Genomic DNA, 16,592 nt, shown 5'->3' with positions numbered 1-16,592 from the left:
GGGTTCTTGAGCAGGCATCTTTTATATCTATGATGGGTGGGTGTATATGAATATTTGAACCAAACGGTGATGGTGGTGGTGTTGATGGTGGAGGCGAATTCTTTGAATTTTTTTTTTCTGTTACAATGAAAAATTTCTCAGTATATTGGTGGTGGTGCACAAAAAAATAAATTACAACTTGTGTTACACAATTCTTTTCTTACCACCCTTTCAATTATCCTCACTTTGTTACATAAACTCTCTGGAACATTGCAATAAGCCCCCGCCCAGTTAACCGTTTCTCATTTGCATTTAGCCCAGGATCCCGCTCAAGACAATGTGAAGCCATTGCTGCTGCCAAATCAAAGATCCACAGAGCCAAAGTGAGCGAAACCAAATTATTCCATTTTCTTTTTTCAATTTCTGCTGCTTTGCTTAATTCCTTGACTTCTTGTTCCAATCCAAGCTTGCTCACTTTTTCCATCACCAAACTTGACCCAGCAGCAATCTCTTCATACAACTCGTCAACCTCCTCATCATTCAAATACACACCCTCAACTTCATTCAGGATTCTTGTCTTGAATTTGCCTTCATGAAATTCTCGCACAATTTTTTGCAGAGGAATAAGTTTTTTGAGAAGCCGCTTGGGTCCACCTGAACACTCAACACGCAGATTCCTCACCCGATTTGCCATATCATTTTGCGGTTCCTTAATAATATGCAACATGGTTTTAGGTGACAATCGCACTTCATGTCTGCCCAAAAACACCGAGAGCAATCGTTTAGGGTACTGGCAATTTTTGAGAATCATGTTTGCTCTCAGTAGTGCGTAGTACACAATATCTTTAGAAATGTCGGAATCAGAAACTTTTGAATAAGTATCATCCTTGTCTGGATCAAGTTCCTCAGACCCTCCCCACATCTTCATTAACGAAAAATCAATTATTTCATGCACTCGAAACTGGCTCAACATAAACGTCCCAAAAGCTCCCCCAAGCTTTGAAACACCACACTCTTCAACGTACTCCAGAATTGCGTTTCTGCTACCACCGTTCATTTGTTTATGCTCATGAAGTTTCATCTGTTTGCACAAGTTTCCTAATTCTGTCAAAGTCTCGTCCAGCTCAACTGTTTCTCTAGGGTCTTGCAAAACTTCATGCAATAGCTCTGCATGATATTTCCAATCTGTTACTGTTCCCTCATTACCCAACATAATAGCGTCAAACTCTTTCTGAAACTCGTTACGACTTAAACTAATGTGGACCCCGTTTTTTGCAATTCGATCCAAAAGCTTGATTCGATGCTCTTCATCTTCAAATACATGCAAAAGATCCAAGTCTCGGCATGTAATCACACAAACATGGTTAAACAATCCGGCATACAATTGCGCCTCTTGCTCAATAAACTGGCTGAAAAATAGAAACCGCCGCATAGACTCGCGTGCTGTATAGCAATCATCATCAGCATACCTGATTTCGTTCTTGTCAAAAATATCCAGCGACTCTTGAAGCAAATTTTCCAATCTTTCAAAAGTCAAGGCCCGCAAACTGCAACCAACCTCATTCATAACAACAAACTCCCAGGAACTCTGTACATCACTCCAGCCAGCCTTGCACTGTTTATTTAAAAACTCAAGCGCAAGAGCTGCTCCTTTGTCTTCTATGGTTTGCATTCCGTTTTCGGTGATAACATGTGTTTTACTTTTTGAGCTTTTTTTTCTTTCTCGAAACTCTTTCAACTGGTCCTTCACAAACTTGACTTTATGCTTAACTGCTTCCATCTTTAGTTTGTTCCAGTTCTCGCTCATTACATTGCACAAATTCCCAGAATGCACCGCAATCATTTGCTCGGCCTCCAATGTACCCAGAATTTTTTGTGCTATTTCTTCTTGTTTCCAAGTATACCTCTTCAAAAGCTTTTTTAACATAAGCAACGGCACCTCAAATCTTTTCATTTCTTCTTCATTCTTCCAATCAATCGTCTCGAGAAAACTTATAAAACTTTCATTAAATCCTTGCAACAAACTTTCCGATGAACAGCACTGCTGGCTTATTCCATTGATTGTTAGCTCCTTCACTCTTTCTATCCATTCTTCCTTGAAAAGCACCCGGTATGCCATCTTGGTTTCTGCTTCGCTCATCGTTACAACCGAACTCTTGCCGTCCCCTTCACCCCACAGTGGTCTTAAAAGCTTGGGCCTACTATAAATGCACGACTTCATTCCCCATGAAAACTTGTACTGTTCATCGTTTTGGGCCAGCTTCAGGAATGCATTTTGCGAGCTGCGTCGTAACATTGCGACTCAACCACAACAATTGGTGTGGAGTGTGAAATGCAAAACTAAGTTACTAGAACAAACTTTTTTTTTTGGTTTTTAAATGTAAAAAAATACATTTTCATTCAATTCTTTAAAACTACAATCATTACATTTCCTTCCATATCTCATTTTCTTTATGACTGTTTTTTTCTAAGTGTCTTGCTCACACCACTTCCACAGTTGCGAATCTCTTTATTCACAACTCTCCACGGTGATGGGCCCTTGTTTTTCTTTCGTGCACGCTCTTTTGTCATGCGTACTACCTTTTCCATTTCTACACCAGAGTACTGTTTAAATCGAAACGATACTGGCTCTGGAGATGGTGCTGAGCTCCGTACCATTTCTGATTTCTTATCTCCAAGGTTTGCTACTTGAACCTCCTCAAATTCGCTGTCATACTCATTCATAGAAACTGCAGAATTGCATGCCGAAATTGCAGAGTCCTCATACACAATCCCACATTCACGCAAAAAGGCTTCAGCCCAAAACCCATTTTGACAAACAGCATCAGTATCTTCTCCAGTACATATTGTCTCTTCATCTCTAACTTGACTTTTGTCCTCTTCCACCTGATGATTGAGAGATAGTGGAAGTGACGGAGATGGAGGCTGGGGTGCCCAGTGGTGTTGAGCATAATTGACAAACCGAAACCTGGGTGACGCGCAGTCATTGTTTGAGGGTTCTGGGCTTACTTTAGGGGTACGTCTTTTGCGCACAGGTTTTTTTCTCTCTCCTTTTGGAGTGTGCCACGATGACCCTGCGTTTAGACATTCTTGTGATTGTAGGCTTGATTCCGAAGAATCAAACTCGAGGTAGTTGGTAGGTGCACACAAGAGAGCATGGGGATTGTACTCAAAATTTACCACCATTGACTCAGAGTCTGTTATACTTTGGCACAAGAGCGATTCGATCCGCATTATATTGTCCATTCCATTGGTATTGCTATTAATAATATAGCCGTTTTCTAGAAAGTTAGTCATTGAGGTGTACTGATTTTTATTTTCTTTTCGGGTAAGTGATTTAAGATCAATGTGTATGTTAAAGGATGATTTTTTTTTTCTAAAGAAGGAAAATAAGAAGAAAATAAAAAACAAAGTTTTATTTATAAATTGAATTAGTTATATTACTTTTCAATTGTGATGTTGTTTGGAGAATCTCAAGCAATTCATGATTCTCGATTAATTGATTGATATATTGATATATTGTTTGCCCAGTACTTCAGACCACAATAAGAACTGTGAAACCATATAAATTGAACCTTAAATGAAATTTAAATATTTCAAAAGATACGCTCTTTTATATATCCAAAATTTAAATTGAAGCAGTTACTGTTAAACAAGTCACATTATTATGGTAGACAGGTTTGTTATAATAAATAGGTCTGGTTCTGTGTGGAGAGCATTTAATTGAACGCCGCATGATAGAGTCTGTTGCCCAGCTAAGCTCAGAAAAAATTGAAATATTCTTAGAAATAAAATTAAAAAGAAAAAATAAACAATTAAAATTTTACAATAAACTATGGAACTTACTGGCTTCTTCAGACTTGAGAAAGCCACGACTGACAAGCTGTGTCGTGGTCCATGCCCAAGTACGATCAATCTTCTTCTTATCAGTACAGAAATCCAACAGTTCAGTATCGTAACCAACTGGCATAAAGTACTCTCCATTACTAGTCTCTATATTGACATCTGGTGAAAGCCCGGTAAAAAGAGTGTTATAGCAACATTCCTCCAGAGACATGCGTTTGGCCAATACACCGAGGCCCTTAATCAAATATCCCACCACCGGCATGTTTTTCCAGTGATCCATTAACCCAGACTCCAAGCTGACACCTGGATGCAAAGACACACTGAGAATGTTCGGGTATCTTTTAGCTAAAACTTTTGTTGCCTGAATGATTGCTGTTTTACTATTACCGTACCGACGCCATCCAGAAATAAAGGTTGGCCAGCATCTGTATAATTCGCTAATGTCTTCAGGGTCAGTCGATGCTGAGTATGCATCTGAAGAAACCATAACAATGCGTGGGTTTTTTGACTTTTCAAGTAATGGAATCAAACAAAGACTGAAAAATAGCGGACTGACATGATTTGTTTGTATTTGAATATCAAGGTTATCTTCAGTCATTTGGATGGGCACTAACATAACCCCAGCATTATTGATGAGAAGATCCAACTGAGACTCTTTTTTTATAAATTCGGCAGTTGCCTGTTTAACCTGAGCAAGTGACGACAGGTCCAATTTCACAAATTCAAGTGAGCCAAACACTGCTTCGGCTGGTAAACTTTGTTTTCTTTCTGTTGCTTCTTGCTTGACTTTGGCAATCGCATCGCTGGCCTTTGTGGGGTTTCGAGCAGCCATATATACCGTCCATCCGTGCATGTATAAATGGAGTACTGTAAAATATCCAATTCCAGAATTGCCACCTGTGACTATTGCCACTTTTTTGGAAACTTTGGGGTCATTGAAGGGGAGTGTGTTTGGATTAAACTCGTTTGACGGAGTTCCGATAGGTGTAGTAGAACTGGACATTGATGAACTATATAGATTGAAATTGAAAATAGATGGAATAGATTTTGTTTTTAAAAAAAAATGGAGGGGTTTGTTTTAAATTGAATAATAACAAATGAAAATAGAGGCTGGTTTTTGTTATTTATATTTCAATACTCATAGAATAATGGTTATATAAAAATATAAATAAAGAGCGGAGATGGTGGAATTAAAATGGTCAAGCCACTCTTTATCGCCCACCAAGCGGACAACGGGCAAAAGTTGGGTACAAGGTTTACTACAATATTCACCAACTCTCGGTTAGACCATAATTTTGTATCTTTTTTTTTTTCAAATATGTCTAGACTTTCTAAGCCTCTTCAAATCCTCCTTCATCACATCTCTCTAATTTCTATATCGGACTTTTTATTCGCCCGTGAAAATTTTAAAGTCCTTCTCCCAGTTGCGGACATAAATCACATTTCCTAAGGACTTAATATAAAATCTGTTTTTTGAGTATCTCCCGACACCACCTTCCTTACTCTGTTCGGACTCCTAAAATTTGAGAGGGGAGAAGCTCCACATCGTTGAACTTGATCATTTCTAATCAGTCCTAATGATCATTCTGCAAACTCAGATAAATTATCACTACCTGATTTTCTTTTTACCCGCTCGACTTTGACAAAAAAAAATGTAAATTTTATTTTATTTACGTACCATATCTATTTATTCAATCGTTGCTTTGCGTGTCTTAGTGCTCTTTTTCTTTTTCTTTGCAACAACCTTAACCACCGGTGTCTCCGTCGGCCCCTCAGCAGCTGGCTCGCCCGCAGGTTCCACCTCTGTTGCAATGACAGTATTAATATTGTCTGATTCCACGGTAGGCTCGGCTTCAACAACAGTTCTCTTGCTCTTCTTTTTCTTGGTCTCGCCTTCTACTCGTTTCTTCTTCTTTTTCTTAGGCACTTCCTCTGCCTTGGCAAGCTTCTCACGAAGTTTCTGCACTTCCTCTTCAATAGCAGTGTCAACGGGCTCCGGTGCATTTAGATCGAAGCTTTCCAGTCCACTTGCATTCAACCGGAATGCCGATTGGAACTTCTTCACTGACTTGTCCTTAGCACCAATAGCACTGGTTCCAGATGAAGTTGATCCCCGACGGCCCGTATTAATGGATTCTGCATCTGATCCAGGTGTTCCTGGAATAAATTCATCTTGAAGAATAGATACCTTGGTCTTAGGCTTGCGGCGTGGTGTAATACCTCCAGGTGTAATCTCTAAACGTGAGACAGGTATTGAGTCTAAATCAAGTAAATTATCTGGAGAAGTAGCTTTTGGTGCAGAGAAATCTGGAGTGATGGACCGTGAGTCATGCGGGGTATTGTTCGTAGAAATGTAAAATGGATCATCGCGAAGGCGCTCAAGACGTTCAAGCTTGCGGCGTTGAGCTTCCTCAGCGTTTTCATTCTCGTTCGACAAGATGATTTTCGCCACAGAGCTCTTCCACTCATTTTCACTGGACTCAAGGCCAACAGGTAGTGACTGGATGTTTCCGCCACCTCCCAAAACGTCCCAGTCCTCTTCCTCAAAGAGTTCAGAGTCGTCGGTCGTAATATACGAGGGATAAATCTCTGTATCCAAGTCAAGATCAACAGGGACAGGAATGTGAAGCTGAGATCCTGGAGCAACAGGATTGATTTCATGCAGGTTGAAGAGAGATGGAAGAGCAATTGTCAAAAGGCCTGGAGCTTCCAATGCATCCTTGGGATGCTCATCAAGAGCTTGCTGGACCAGCTTAAACAGCTCAAGGAATTCAGTGGCACGTTCTTGAATTTCAAAGTTAAGACTATTGGAGTAAAGCTCAAAAAACTTGACAAGTCGGCTTGTGCATGTCTCAATGACCATGGAGCGATTCTGTGTCCATCCAACAGGCATGCTGACGTAGTGAGCAAAAATCTTGGCCAAAGCCTGGATTCCAATGGAAATCACAGAAACAGTAATGTTTGTTGCGTCATCAAAAACGCCAGTAATGCTAGATGATAGGGATTGCAAGAACTGCGAAATTGTGTAGATTGTCTCCACAGGAGAATGGAGAAAGTCCGAGTATTCGCCGACAACCCAAAGAACTGAAGGAAGAGCAGAGGGCATCTTAGAATAAGCGTACTGCCGACTGGCAATGTTGACAGAGGCTGCAACAACTGTGTCGCGAACTTCAACAACACGCACAGCAATGTCACGCAGTTGCTGTCCAATTTCCTCAGCTACTTCGTCTGCACCATCAGCAAGCTGTAATAGCTCAACAAGAATGGAAACATACCATTCAAACTCTGGAAGGTATTTGTACATGTCCTTTTTGCAGATTTCGATAATCTTGCGGATGACAAGAATACGATAGGATTTAGGGATGCTAATATCGCCGCGCCCAGAGTCTCTGAGCATGGTGGCATGATCTTTACCAAGACCAATCGATGACATGCCCGGAGTAAGCTGCGACTTTAGCTTGTAGACAATCTCGGAAATATTATCTTCATTGACAACGCCAGAGACCATATCGAGAGCACGTTGACGAATAGTAATGTCCGGGTCATCTACACAAGAGAGAATGGTATCTTCGTTGGAAAAGACAAACTGAGGGTGAATTTTGATAATTTTGCTGAGGGCCAGCAGCGCAACAAATTTGAGATTCTGGTCAGAAGTTTCGAGGAAAATGCGCAGCTTTTCCACACATGTGTTGGCAATATCGTAGTCATCAGCATCAAGCATACCACCAGACACAATGCAATTAATGCACTCATAGAGTAATGACGTAGCCGAAGTTTTATTGATAAGGTCGAGAATGGGCGGTATGAGCTTGGCCTTAAGGCGGGGTTCCTGCGGAGCTAGTGACGAGAAAAGTTTGAGAATTTTGATAAGCATCCAATTATTGCTGGATGTTGTGAGGAGTTCGTAGAGCGGTGGTGCCAGAACAAGGTAATTTTTGGAGTTTGTTTTAGCCAATTCGCAAATAACATTAACGGTGGCAGAGACAACCGATGGGTCTGGGTCCGAAAGCTTGTCTTTAAGTCGAGAAAATGATGCTCGGAGAGCCTCGGGGTATTGGAGGAAGACACGGTACATGGCAAGAATGGCCTTTTTGCGGATATATGGCTTGGAGTGATTGAGCATTTTAATAATGTCATCGGAAAGGTCCTGTGCAAGAGATGGAGTAACAATAGAAGCAGCTCCACCAAGTGCTACGGCAATCTCAAGATGATGAACGGAGTTTAGGTCCTTTTTAAGCAGGTTTGTAGTGAGCATGAGAACGTCTGTATCGTCGCGGAAACTCTGGGTGGCGGCCAAATAGCCAATGCGCTTCTGTTGAAATCTGGAAGAAGACATGACCTCAAGAACATGAAAAGATGCCCAAGACATGTCGTATCCGTACATTTCAAGATATGCGAGCTTAAGCACTGCTTGGGTCTTGACCTCCATATCCGGAGAAGCAGCCTCCACGCGACACTCAGCAAGCGAGTCATTGAGGAATTTTTCACGCGAGGTGGCATCCTTGGCCGCACGGATTCCACGAATCAGTGCCTCGAGGTTCTTTTCAAAAACAATTCCAAACGGCCGCAGCCTGTTTCTGGCCTCATCGCGGCTCGCAAGAGACATGGTTGGTGATTTTGTATAATTGGTTTGTGTGGTATGGTGATGATGATGATGTGGAATACTTTTTTTTTTGGTGGTGACGATTAAAAAAACAAAAAAAAAAAAAGAGCAGCCGTCTTGCACAAACCTAAACTTTTATTTATTTTTTTTGAAGCAGCAGCAGCAAGCAATTACATAAAAAATCAACTATGGCGCCCAATTCACACACTCTAGAAACCGACGAAAGCAGGCACGAGTCCGATTCTGATGATACACCGACGGAACTCACCCCGCGGTCTACAAACAGCAGTTCCGTGGACGCTGGAAGTACGTCTGGACATAAAACTCACCGGCCAACTGCAAGCACAGGTACCAGTACCAGCACAATCACTACAATACAACAAACTCAACACCCAGCTCGTATTGGAGATGTGAACCCGGCTTCTGTAGGACCCGGTTACGTATCACGAGCATTGGCTCTTTCACGGACACCAACACTCGACACACTTCAAGACGACTCTGAATCCGATATGGATTCGGATGGACTTGGAACAACAACATCATCTCTCAGCTCGTACGCAGGCAGCGCAGCGGTAGGCATGGACGGAAGCTCTAGCAGCTATGGCAGTGGAGCTAGCGGATCCGGTCATGGGGGACGGAGCAGACGTAGGGGACATGGTGGACATGGCAGGGACCGTGATGGCAGGTCACGAATGGATCCGGTGGAATATGTGACTGAACGATTGGCAACAGCACTGGATCCTGCACTACTAGACAGGGTGGTCGTTGTACAAGCACAGACGTCAGGAACGTTGAATGCAAAGACACTAGAGATTGTAGAACTACGAGAACGCGCAGGTGCACGCATGGACGAGCTTAAGGTAGCATTTGCGCAAGGACTAAAAACAGCACGCCAGGTTGCACGCGACTTGGAATGGGCGCACAAACATACAAAGTGAGTATAAGTTACAAATTGGGTTTTATGAAATTGGCTAACATTAGGGTTTACAGAGTGCTTATGGAAAAGGCACGTATAAAGTACCCTATTGAGTATGCTCGCGCCGAAGAAAAGATCCGCGGAGACCCGAACTTATGGCCGCGTGATGAAGAATAGAAACCTGCGACAATTTCATTTCTGTGTATAATAAAAAAAAAGTTGCTATTCTTAAAAGTATTAAAGTCCGTTATATTCTCACCACTAGCCAATCCGCCAAACCTCGACGCCAACGATATCAAATGTGGAGTTAGAACCGCTCAATGGTTCATTGCCAAATGTCAAAGACGGGTTCGACACGCCGTGCTCGAGATTATCATCGATCCACAAACCGTAATGTCCGTCGCCTCCGCCCATGGATAAAAACTGCGGGGTACAGTAAATGACAAAGTCGTTGACGCCAGTGTATGGAAAAGCCTTAAACTGGAGCTGCTCGTGCGTGCCTTCGGAACTTTCCAGCGCGTTGCTGTCTCCGAGAACACGTTCCTTGGTCAGATTCGTGGTCCATAGAAAACAGTCTCCGTTACCGTAGTATCTGCGTGACCCGGTGACAGCAATCGTGTGGAAATGTTCATTGACGTACGCACCAAATAGCCGGTGGCCACGATCCTTAATGACAAGAACAAGTCCATGACGGTGCCGTGTAAGCTCTTCAGACCCGCCGTAGGTTGGTGGTGGTGCATTGTTACTGTAGAGGGTGGCCAGCGATGCACCGTGTTGCTCCAGACTGTAGACAAGCGTCCACGTGTCGTAGAGTTGGTGTCGCGCAGGCACGAGTGCCCGAATCTCTTCTGCAAGCTCTGGAGTCAATAGTCGGGTCTTTGTTCGTGGAGAATAGCCCACTAGTTCGAGTGGCGAAAGAGGTGGCGGGTCAAGAACTGCATGTTCGTGCGACGGCCGGCGGCTACTGTTTAGGCTGCTATTTCCGCTTCCACTGCCCATCGACGGACTGTTGTGTTGGCCACTGAGTCGGCGCAGTTGACCCATAAATGCAGCAGCTAGACCAAGAGATGTAAAAGAGCTGCGCGGGCGTTCTTCAGTTGTTTTATTATCGGATCTGAAACCCGGAGACTGGGATTTTTCTCGCCTATCGACCATGGTTGTTGTGGGTTTGTGGTGTTATTAATTGTGTCTGGGGGAAGAGGTGTTGGGAAAGCAGTAGCTGCAGCAAGATTAGGTGGTGGGGCTTTTTTTATGTAATAAATTTTTAAAACGGCCAAATTAAGACATGTGTAATAATATACTGTTACAACCACCGGGACCCAATCCCGGGACCCGGAATTTCATTCTAAAGTGAAGTGTGTTGTGTAAGAGATTACATGAATATATAGATATAGCTTTTATTTAAAGACGGACACGGTTGGACATTTCAATGTCAAATTGGTGGCGCTTCTGCGAAATAACAGCGTCCTGTAAAGACTTGTTGACATCAGCAGCCTTCCCGACCATAAACTCAAAAGATTCTTGCTGGAGATGGCCAGTACAATCTGCGAGAATAGACGCTTGGTGCGCAATCTCAGCAAGCTTATCGATAACATGCATATTACCCTTGTGAAATCCATAAATTGTGTACTCAAGACCAACGTCCTTGCAAAAGTCAATGACGTAGGGCTGAGCCTTGCGAAAATTATGACGCGGCATGCGCGGGAATAAATGGTGGATGGCTTGGAACTGAAGTCCGCCATGAACATAGTCAAACCAGGCTGGACAGTCTACATCCATGGTTGTGCGCAGCTGGCGCTGGGGGAAACTCTCATCAAGACCGAGATCCGACGTTGACATGGCAAAATGTGAAAGTGTGATTTGTACATGCACAGGCATGGTCACAATATGGCTCACCATAACGTACATCCAGCGCTCACCGGCTGAATGAATAGAACATGCGACGACCAAGTAAAAGAACCAATAGATGAAAAATCCAAGACCAACAAGTTCAAGATACCGGAACCATGCACTGCGGCCCTTGCGAGGACCCTGGCCAAGAAGAACGTACTCGAGTGAAAGACGGTAAAGGTTGAAGCGGCCAAAACATAGAATGAGGTAGTATGTGTAGTTTTGGACGCGAATCATGTATTTGGCTACAATGTCGAATGCAAGAAACCGCTCGTAATAAGTAGAAAAAACATCACCAAAAAGACGAGTAGATACTGCAAAGAAGGGCAGATGCTGAATATCTGGATCATGAACAGGATCGTTTGTAATAATGTGATGCACATTGTGGTTACGTTTCCACCAGCCAAGTGACAGGCCACCACAAAAGTCTGCCACAATAGTGCCAATCAGATTGTCAACTTGGTACCAGTGTGTAATAGCCTGGTGGCCTGCATCATGTGCAATAAATGTCATCTGGTGCCATGCCAAACCAAGACAGACGGCCGACACAAAAAGCCAGTGTTTCTGAAAGGTGTAGTAAGATACAACTAGTAAAGTCGAAATGCGGCAAAACTCGCGAAAATATCCCCAATAGTTGCATTGAAATAGGCCCTTTTCTTGAACAAGTTTGTGAAGTTGATTAAACCGCTCAACAATAGCATCCTGGGTTTGATGATCACACGGCGGGAATGATTCTCTATCCTTTTTGAGCAAGTTGCGGTCGTATTGTTCAATAATGCGCTCTGTGACACTTTCGAATTCGACATCCAGGCTATCGTCGGCCTCGCGTGGTAGCCGGTAGAACTCGTAAAGAGAAACCTTGTGATTTTTTTGCAATCGGTGAGGGGACACAAGTTCAATTGTCTTTTGTTCCTCTTCATCAGTGATGGCCATTTGAGCCTTAGTACGAAAGAATCCACCTTGAACAGGAGGTCGAAAATTATCCCAGGGAAGTTCGATCTTGCCTATAATGTAATTCTGTGCCTTAAGAAGAGTCTCATCTGAGTGGTGCACTTCAATCTCTTGTGTCGCGTCGCGGCCGACCATGTGTTCAACAACCTTGTACCCGCCAGGGTGAAACTCTAGCCACGAGTCGAGACGGAGCACCCGGTCGTGCCAGACGACCACGTGCTGGCCTCGCGCAATCATATCCTCAACATCATCTCTAGAAAGTTGTCGATCTTTAAGCGAAGTCATAACTAATGATATATATTGACGGTTTTCAATATTGAAAACACTAAGGGTTTTTGTTTTTTTTATTTTTTAAAGAAATAAAAAGGTGACTTTTTTCTAATGTTAAAAAAAAGCCTCGGGTCGGAAACATTTTTCTCTGACGTGTGGAAAATCCGCTGGGCTTTGGGAGGGTCCCAAGTTTACACTGGCGGACAGAAATGTGCACGCACAAATTTTCAAACGTGTTTGTTAGAGAAGGTCCAACTGGGGAAACTTAAATGAATTTGTAAAAATAAAATTGGGGTTTGAAGAGTCTTATTATCAACTAAAATTTAATGAGGTTGATGCTTCAACAATTGATGAGAGGGTTTTACTACAAATTAATACGCTAATATTTTTTTTTATAATTCTTACAGACAAATTTGCTTCTTTTACTTTAAAAAACGAGCAATTATATTTAGTTTTTCAATTAATTGTTTTTAAACTACAATTATGCTCGTTGGATTTTTAAAAAAATTAAAGTGTTTAACTCAAAAAAAAATTGTATTGTTTGTTTGTTTGTTAGTGATTAAGATGTCATTGGAGGAATAAAAATATAGCATCAGCATCAACGCTAACTTTTTTGTTCCTAATATTTAAATTTCTGTTTTCACAATGAACCATTAACTAAATTCCAACGTTTGCATCTCCAACAGACTCAAAACGGATTCCAATTTCAGTATAAAAGAAATAGAATGTCAAAAACTATAACATTCATAGCCCCAAATAAATTTGATTACTTATCTGATTATTTTCCATGGATTATATTGGTGACAGATATTTAAACTTTTATAAATTCTAGAAGCTTCGTTGGCTCAGTTGGTAGAGCGTCAGTCTCATAGTACCTAATTACTGTGCTATCTGAAGGTCGAGAGTTCGATCCTCCCACGGAGCAATAGATATATTTTTTTCATATCAATAACATTTATTAAATCAGAGGGGAGTGTTTAGGATAGTTGTTGAAGTTTTAGTATTTTGTGTTTGCTGTGATTTGTGTGAAAAATGTGGGCATTTTATTTTAGCAATAATAAGCAATAATGTAATATTGCTCTATCAAATCTTTTGGTAGAGTAAATCGTATTTTTAATTTATGGATTTACGTAATCATTAAACTTTAATATCAATCTCTTATGGATGCTATTTAATAATTGTATGTAAATTATTATAGTAAGTCATGTTTAAAATTTTTGTCCTGAACCATATCCCCAAAGTCTTTATATCAAAAGTTTGAAAACATCACAGTCCAAAATATTACAACTAGCTACAATCATAACCATCAAATATTTTTTAATAAACAAATAAATTATTATATTAATTTAGACTTTAATACATTCAAAAAATTTATTAAAAATGCTATTACTGTGAAAAGTAGCATTCTACTTAGAATTCTTAAAATTAAGAATATTCTTATATTGCAAGAACCTTTGGGAAAAACATAAAACGAGTCGCAAACTCTAGATCTTAACATTTTAAACTTAATTATAGAAATGTTTGAGTGTAAATAATTTTAAATGAATTTTATTCTTGATATCAAATTATTTTTTAATTCATTTAAATGAGTTTCATTTAATTTTCAGTCAGCTTTTTTTCATTTTAGAGATCACTAGAAAACTCCTAGAGAAGTTCAACCAAAAAAAAAATAAAAAAAAACAAATAAATTCATTTGTAAAATTATAATGCAATCATTTGTTCAAACAATCGCCTTGGTTTGTTTGTATTCTAGAGTAATATACAGTAGGATATGACATCAGCATCAACGCAATCCCAGTTTTTGGTGCACCTTTTTTACTGCTGTCTTTTCAGGCATTTGAGTCTCTGATAATGCTCAGAAAATGGATCATAATGTCAGTCTACTAGGAACTGGGAAATCCAGTGTGGCGGTCCCAAGCTTACCCGAATCATTTCTTCTTAATATCACGAATGCTCATGCAGTTTTCAATATCTTTTGATAGAGATTCATCCCAAAAATCACCTGAATGCTTGAACTAGAGTAAATGGAAGAGTAGGCTTTTCTGTTTGCTTGGGTTGCTTGGGGGATTCAGATGAGGTATGTACAGTACCTCTAAAGATATGAGGTAATAGGAGTCTGGCCTATTAATATATAAAAATACAAACATGCTTTAGAGTAAAAAAAAAACTTTCCATTGTTTGTTTGTTTTTATTCAAGAGATAAATAATTATATAACATCAGCATTTGCGTCATCCTTTTTGTTTTTACTAGACCTTTTATTTTTCATAATAAAAAAATAATTTTATAGCCCTGTTTGTTTGTTTGTTTGTTTGTTTTTATTCAAGGGTTATAGAATTATATAACATCAGCATCTGTGCTATCCTTCTTGTCCATACTATATATCTTTTCATTTTAATAATAAACTTTTAATTTTGACTTTAACATTGCATCTCCGACAGCCCGAAAATAATTCCTGATGCCAGCTTACGAGGAACAGGGAGAACCAGTCTGTCGGTCCCAAAACCTTCTCAACCCATTTCCACTTATCTTCACGGACGCCCATGTATTTCTTAATCTCTTCCGTCAGAGATACGGCCCGCAATCACCTGCAGGCTATTTAGACTGTACGGAAGAGTGGGCATTCCTGTAACCAGGGTAGCCTATGGTTTTCAGTCTAGGTGTATACTCCCGTACACATCCTCAGGAAAAGGGGGTATTCTGGGAATCGAACCCAGTATCTTCCGCTATCGAGCGAACGTGTTACCCTTTACACCATCCAGCCCTTTCCCCTAATTTTATAGCCCGGACTCGAACCCAGAGCTAAATTTATATAAATATCAGAATCTTAATCAATAATAAGTAAATTTGTTACGTTAATTGGTTCGATGGTCTAGTCGGTTATGGCATCTGCTTAACACGCAGAACGTCCCCAGTTCGATCCTGGGTCGAATCAAATATCTTTTTACGTTTTACTTTTTGAAACAAAATACTTGGTGTTTATTTTATTTTACTTCTTTTTTCACTTTCCCTTTACTAAAATGTAAAAAAGAAAAGTTGAATAAATATACCAGATTATGGTTTAAAATTAAGGTTAAATTGAACCTAATATATCTTGCAAAAGAAAAAAAGTCTTTGATATATCGTTTACCGGTAACAAAAGTGTTTAAGTGAAAGATAATTAACAACCAATCATATATTTCAAATTATGTTTTGAAAATTTTAATTTTAAAAATTTTAAAGCTTAAGTTTAAGTACTATACTTTTTTCTTTTGACGATGACTAAGTCAACTAAATATTGGCAATATTGCCGAATAGACATTGATATCTATTATAGATATTATAGTTATATAGAATTTATGTGATTATTCTTAAGAATTCTCTTTTCTTTTTTTTATTAAGAAATTGGTAAATAATAAGTCATTAATTCAATTAATTACAATATATGTTTATAATGATTATATTCATATATAATATATATAAATATTAAATGTAAAAAGTTTAAGAACGCAGAAATGCTCGAGGATTATTAAATCTAAGAATCACTATATAGTGGAAGAAACAGCCGCACATATTGAAAATAAGGTTTTCACCAAAAATACAATATCGTTTTTTTCGATAGTGTTCATCACTACTGCCAAAATATCATCCCCAGATTCACTTTGACTTGCACAACCCAACCATTGAAAGATAATTTCTCAAATAAAAAAATAGGATATAAGCAAAAAACAAAAAGTATGACAACCGAGGGATTTGAACCCTCGCCTCCGAAGAGATAGGAACCTTAATCCTACGCCTTAGACCAACTCGGCCAGATTGCCTTAGTTTGAAAAACAATAATAATTTGTCTATCAGAAGATTCCCGAAACCATAACGAGAAATAACAGAAAAATATATATTTGGGCTTTTGGAGATGAAATGTGAGGAAATATTTGATCTTTTATAAAGCAGTTCTTATTTTGTGCGCTTCGAAGCTCATTGACATCTTTATTACAAGTATTTAAGATGCTGAGTTGACAGCAGTGATGTGATTCATACCAAATGCGATTAAGACTAGAATTTATTTGAATGCATTGATGAACTTATACAGGAGGCCAATTGTGATAATTGAAAATAATAATGCATTGATTGAAAACTTGTCTAGTCAAAAAGAGATTGAA

General features: G+C 39.9%; 6 protein-coding genes across 6 annotated transcripts; 1 reads left to right on the top strand and 5 right to left on the bottom strand.

Annotated features, from left to right (window-relative positions):
• Positions 1-220: 220 nt before the first annotated feature.
• On the bottom strand, positions 221-2,275 carry SAPINGB_P000154 (uncharacterized protein; the record flags this gene model as incomplete). Its single annotated transcript, XM_031994878.1, has 1 exon — positions 221-2,275. The coding sequence occupies one exon, from the start codon at positions 2,273-2,275 to the stop codon at positions 221-223; it is 2,055 nt and encodes a 684-aa protein (XP_031850769.1).
• A 155-nt stretch (positions 2,276-2,430) lies between these two features.
• SAPINGB_P000153 (uncharacterized protein) lies at positions 2,431-4,828 on the bottom strand (the record flags this gene model as incomplete). The annotated part of the gene is made up of 2 exons (XM_031994877.1): positions 2,431-3,260; positions 3,826-4,828. 2 exons carry the CDS (start codon positions 4,826-4,828, stop codon positions 2,431-2,433), a joined length of 1,833 nt encoding a protein of 610 aa, XP_031850768.1.
• Positions 4,829-5,512: 684 nt separating this feature from the next.
• Positions 5,513-8,431, bottom strand: SAPINGB_P000152 (uncharacterized protein; the record flags this gene model as incomplete). The annotated part of the gene is made up of 1 exon (XM_031994876.1): positions 5,513-8,431. One exon carries the CDS (start codon positions 8,429-8,431, stop codon positions 5,513-5,515), a length of 2,919 nt encoding a protein of 972 aa, XP_031850767.1.
• A 185-nt stretch (positions 8,432-8,616) lies between these two features.
• On the top strand, positions 8,617-9,521 carry SAPINGB_P000151 (uncharacterized protein; the record flags this gene model as incomplete). Its single annotated transcript, XM_031994875.1, has 2 exons — positions 8,617-9,362; positions 9,419-9,521. 2 exons carry the CDS (start codon positions 8,617-8,619, stop codon positions 9,519-9,521), a joined length of 849 nt encoding a protein of 282 aa, XP_031850766.1.
• Positions 9,522-9,605: 84 nt separating this feature from the next.
• Positions 9,606-10,499, bottom strand: SAPINGB_P000150 (uncharacterized protein; the record flags this gene model as incomplete). The annotated part of the gene is made up of 1 exon (XM_031994874.1): positions 9,606-10,499. The coding sequence occupies one exon, from the start codon at positions 10,497-10,499 to the stop codon at positions 9,606-9,608; it is 894 nt and encodes a 297-aa protein (XP_031850765.1).
• A 246-nt stretch (positions 10,500-10,745) lies between these two features.
• SAPINGB_P000149 (uncharacterized protein) lies at positions 10,746-12,470 on the bottom strand (the record flags this gene model as incomplete). The annotated part of the gene is made up of 1 exon (XM_031994873.1): positions 10,746-12,470. One exon carries the CDS (start codon positions 12,468-12,470, stop codon positions 10,746-10,748), a length of 1,725 nt encoding a protein of 574 aa, XP_031850764.1.
• Between the last annotated feature and the right edge of the window lie 4,122 nt (positions 12,471-16,592).

The sequence above is a fragment of the Magnusiomyces paraingens genome, assembly GCF_902498895.1.
Source record: "Magnusiomyces paraingens strain CBS 517.90 genome assembly, contig: contig1, whole genome shotgun sequence".
NCBI classification, from domain to species: Eukaryota; Fungi; Ascomycota; class Dipodascomycetes; order Dipodascales; family Dipodascaceae; genus Magnusiomyces; species Magnusiomyces paraingens.
Note: the sequence above shows the minus strand (reverse complement) of the source record. Positions and strands in the feature narration are given on the sequence as shown.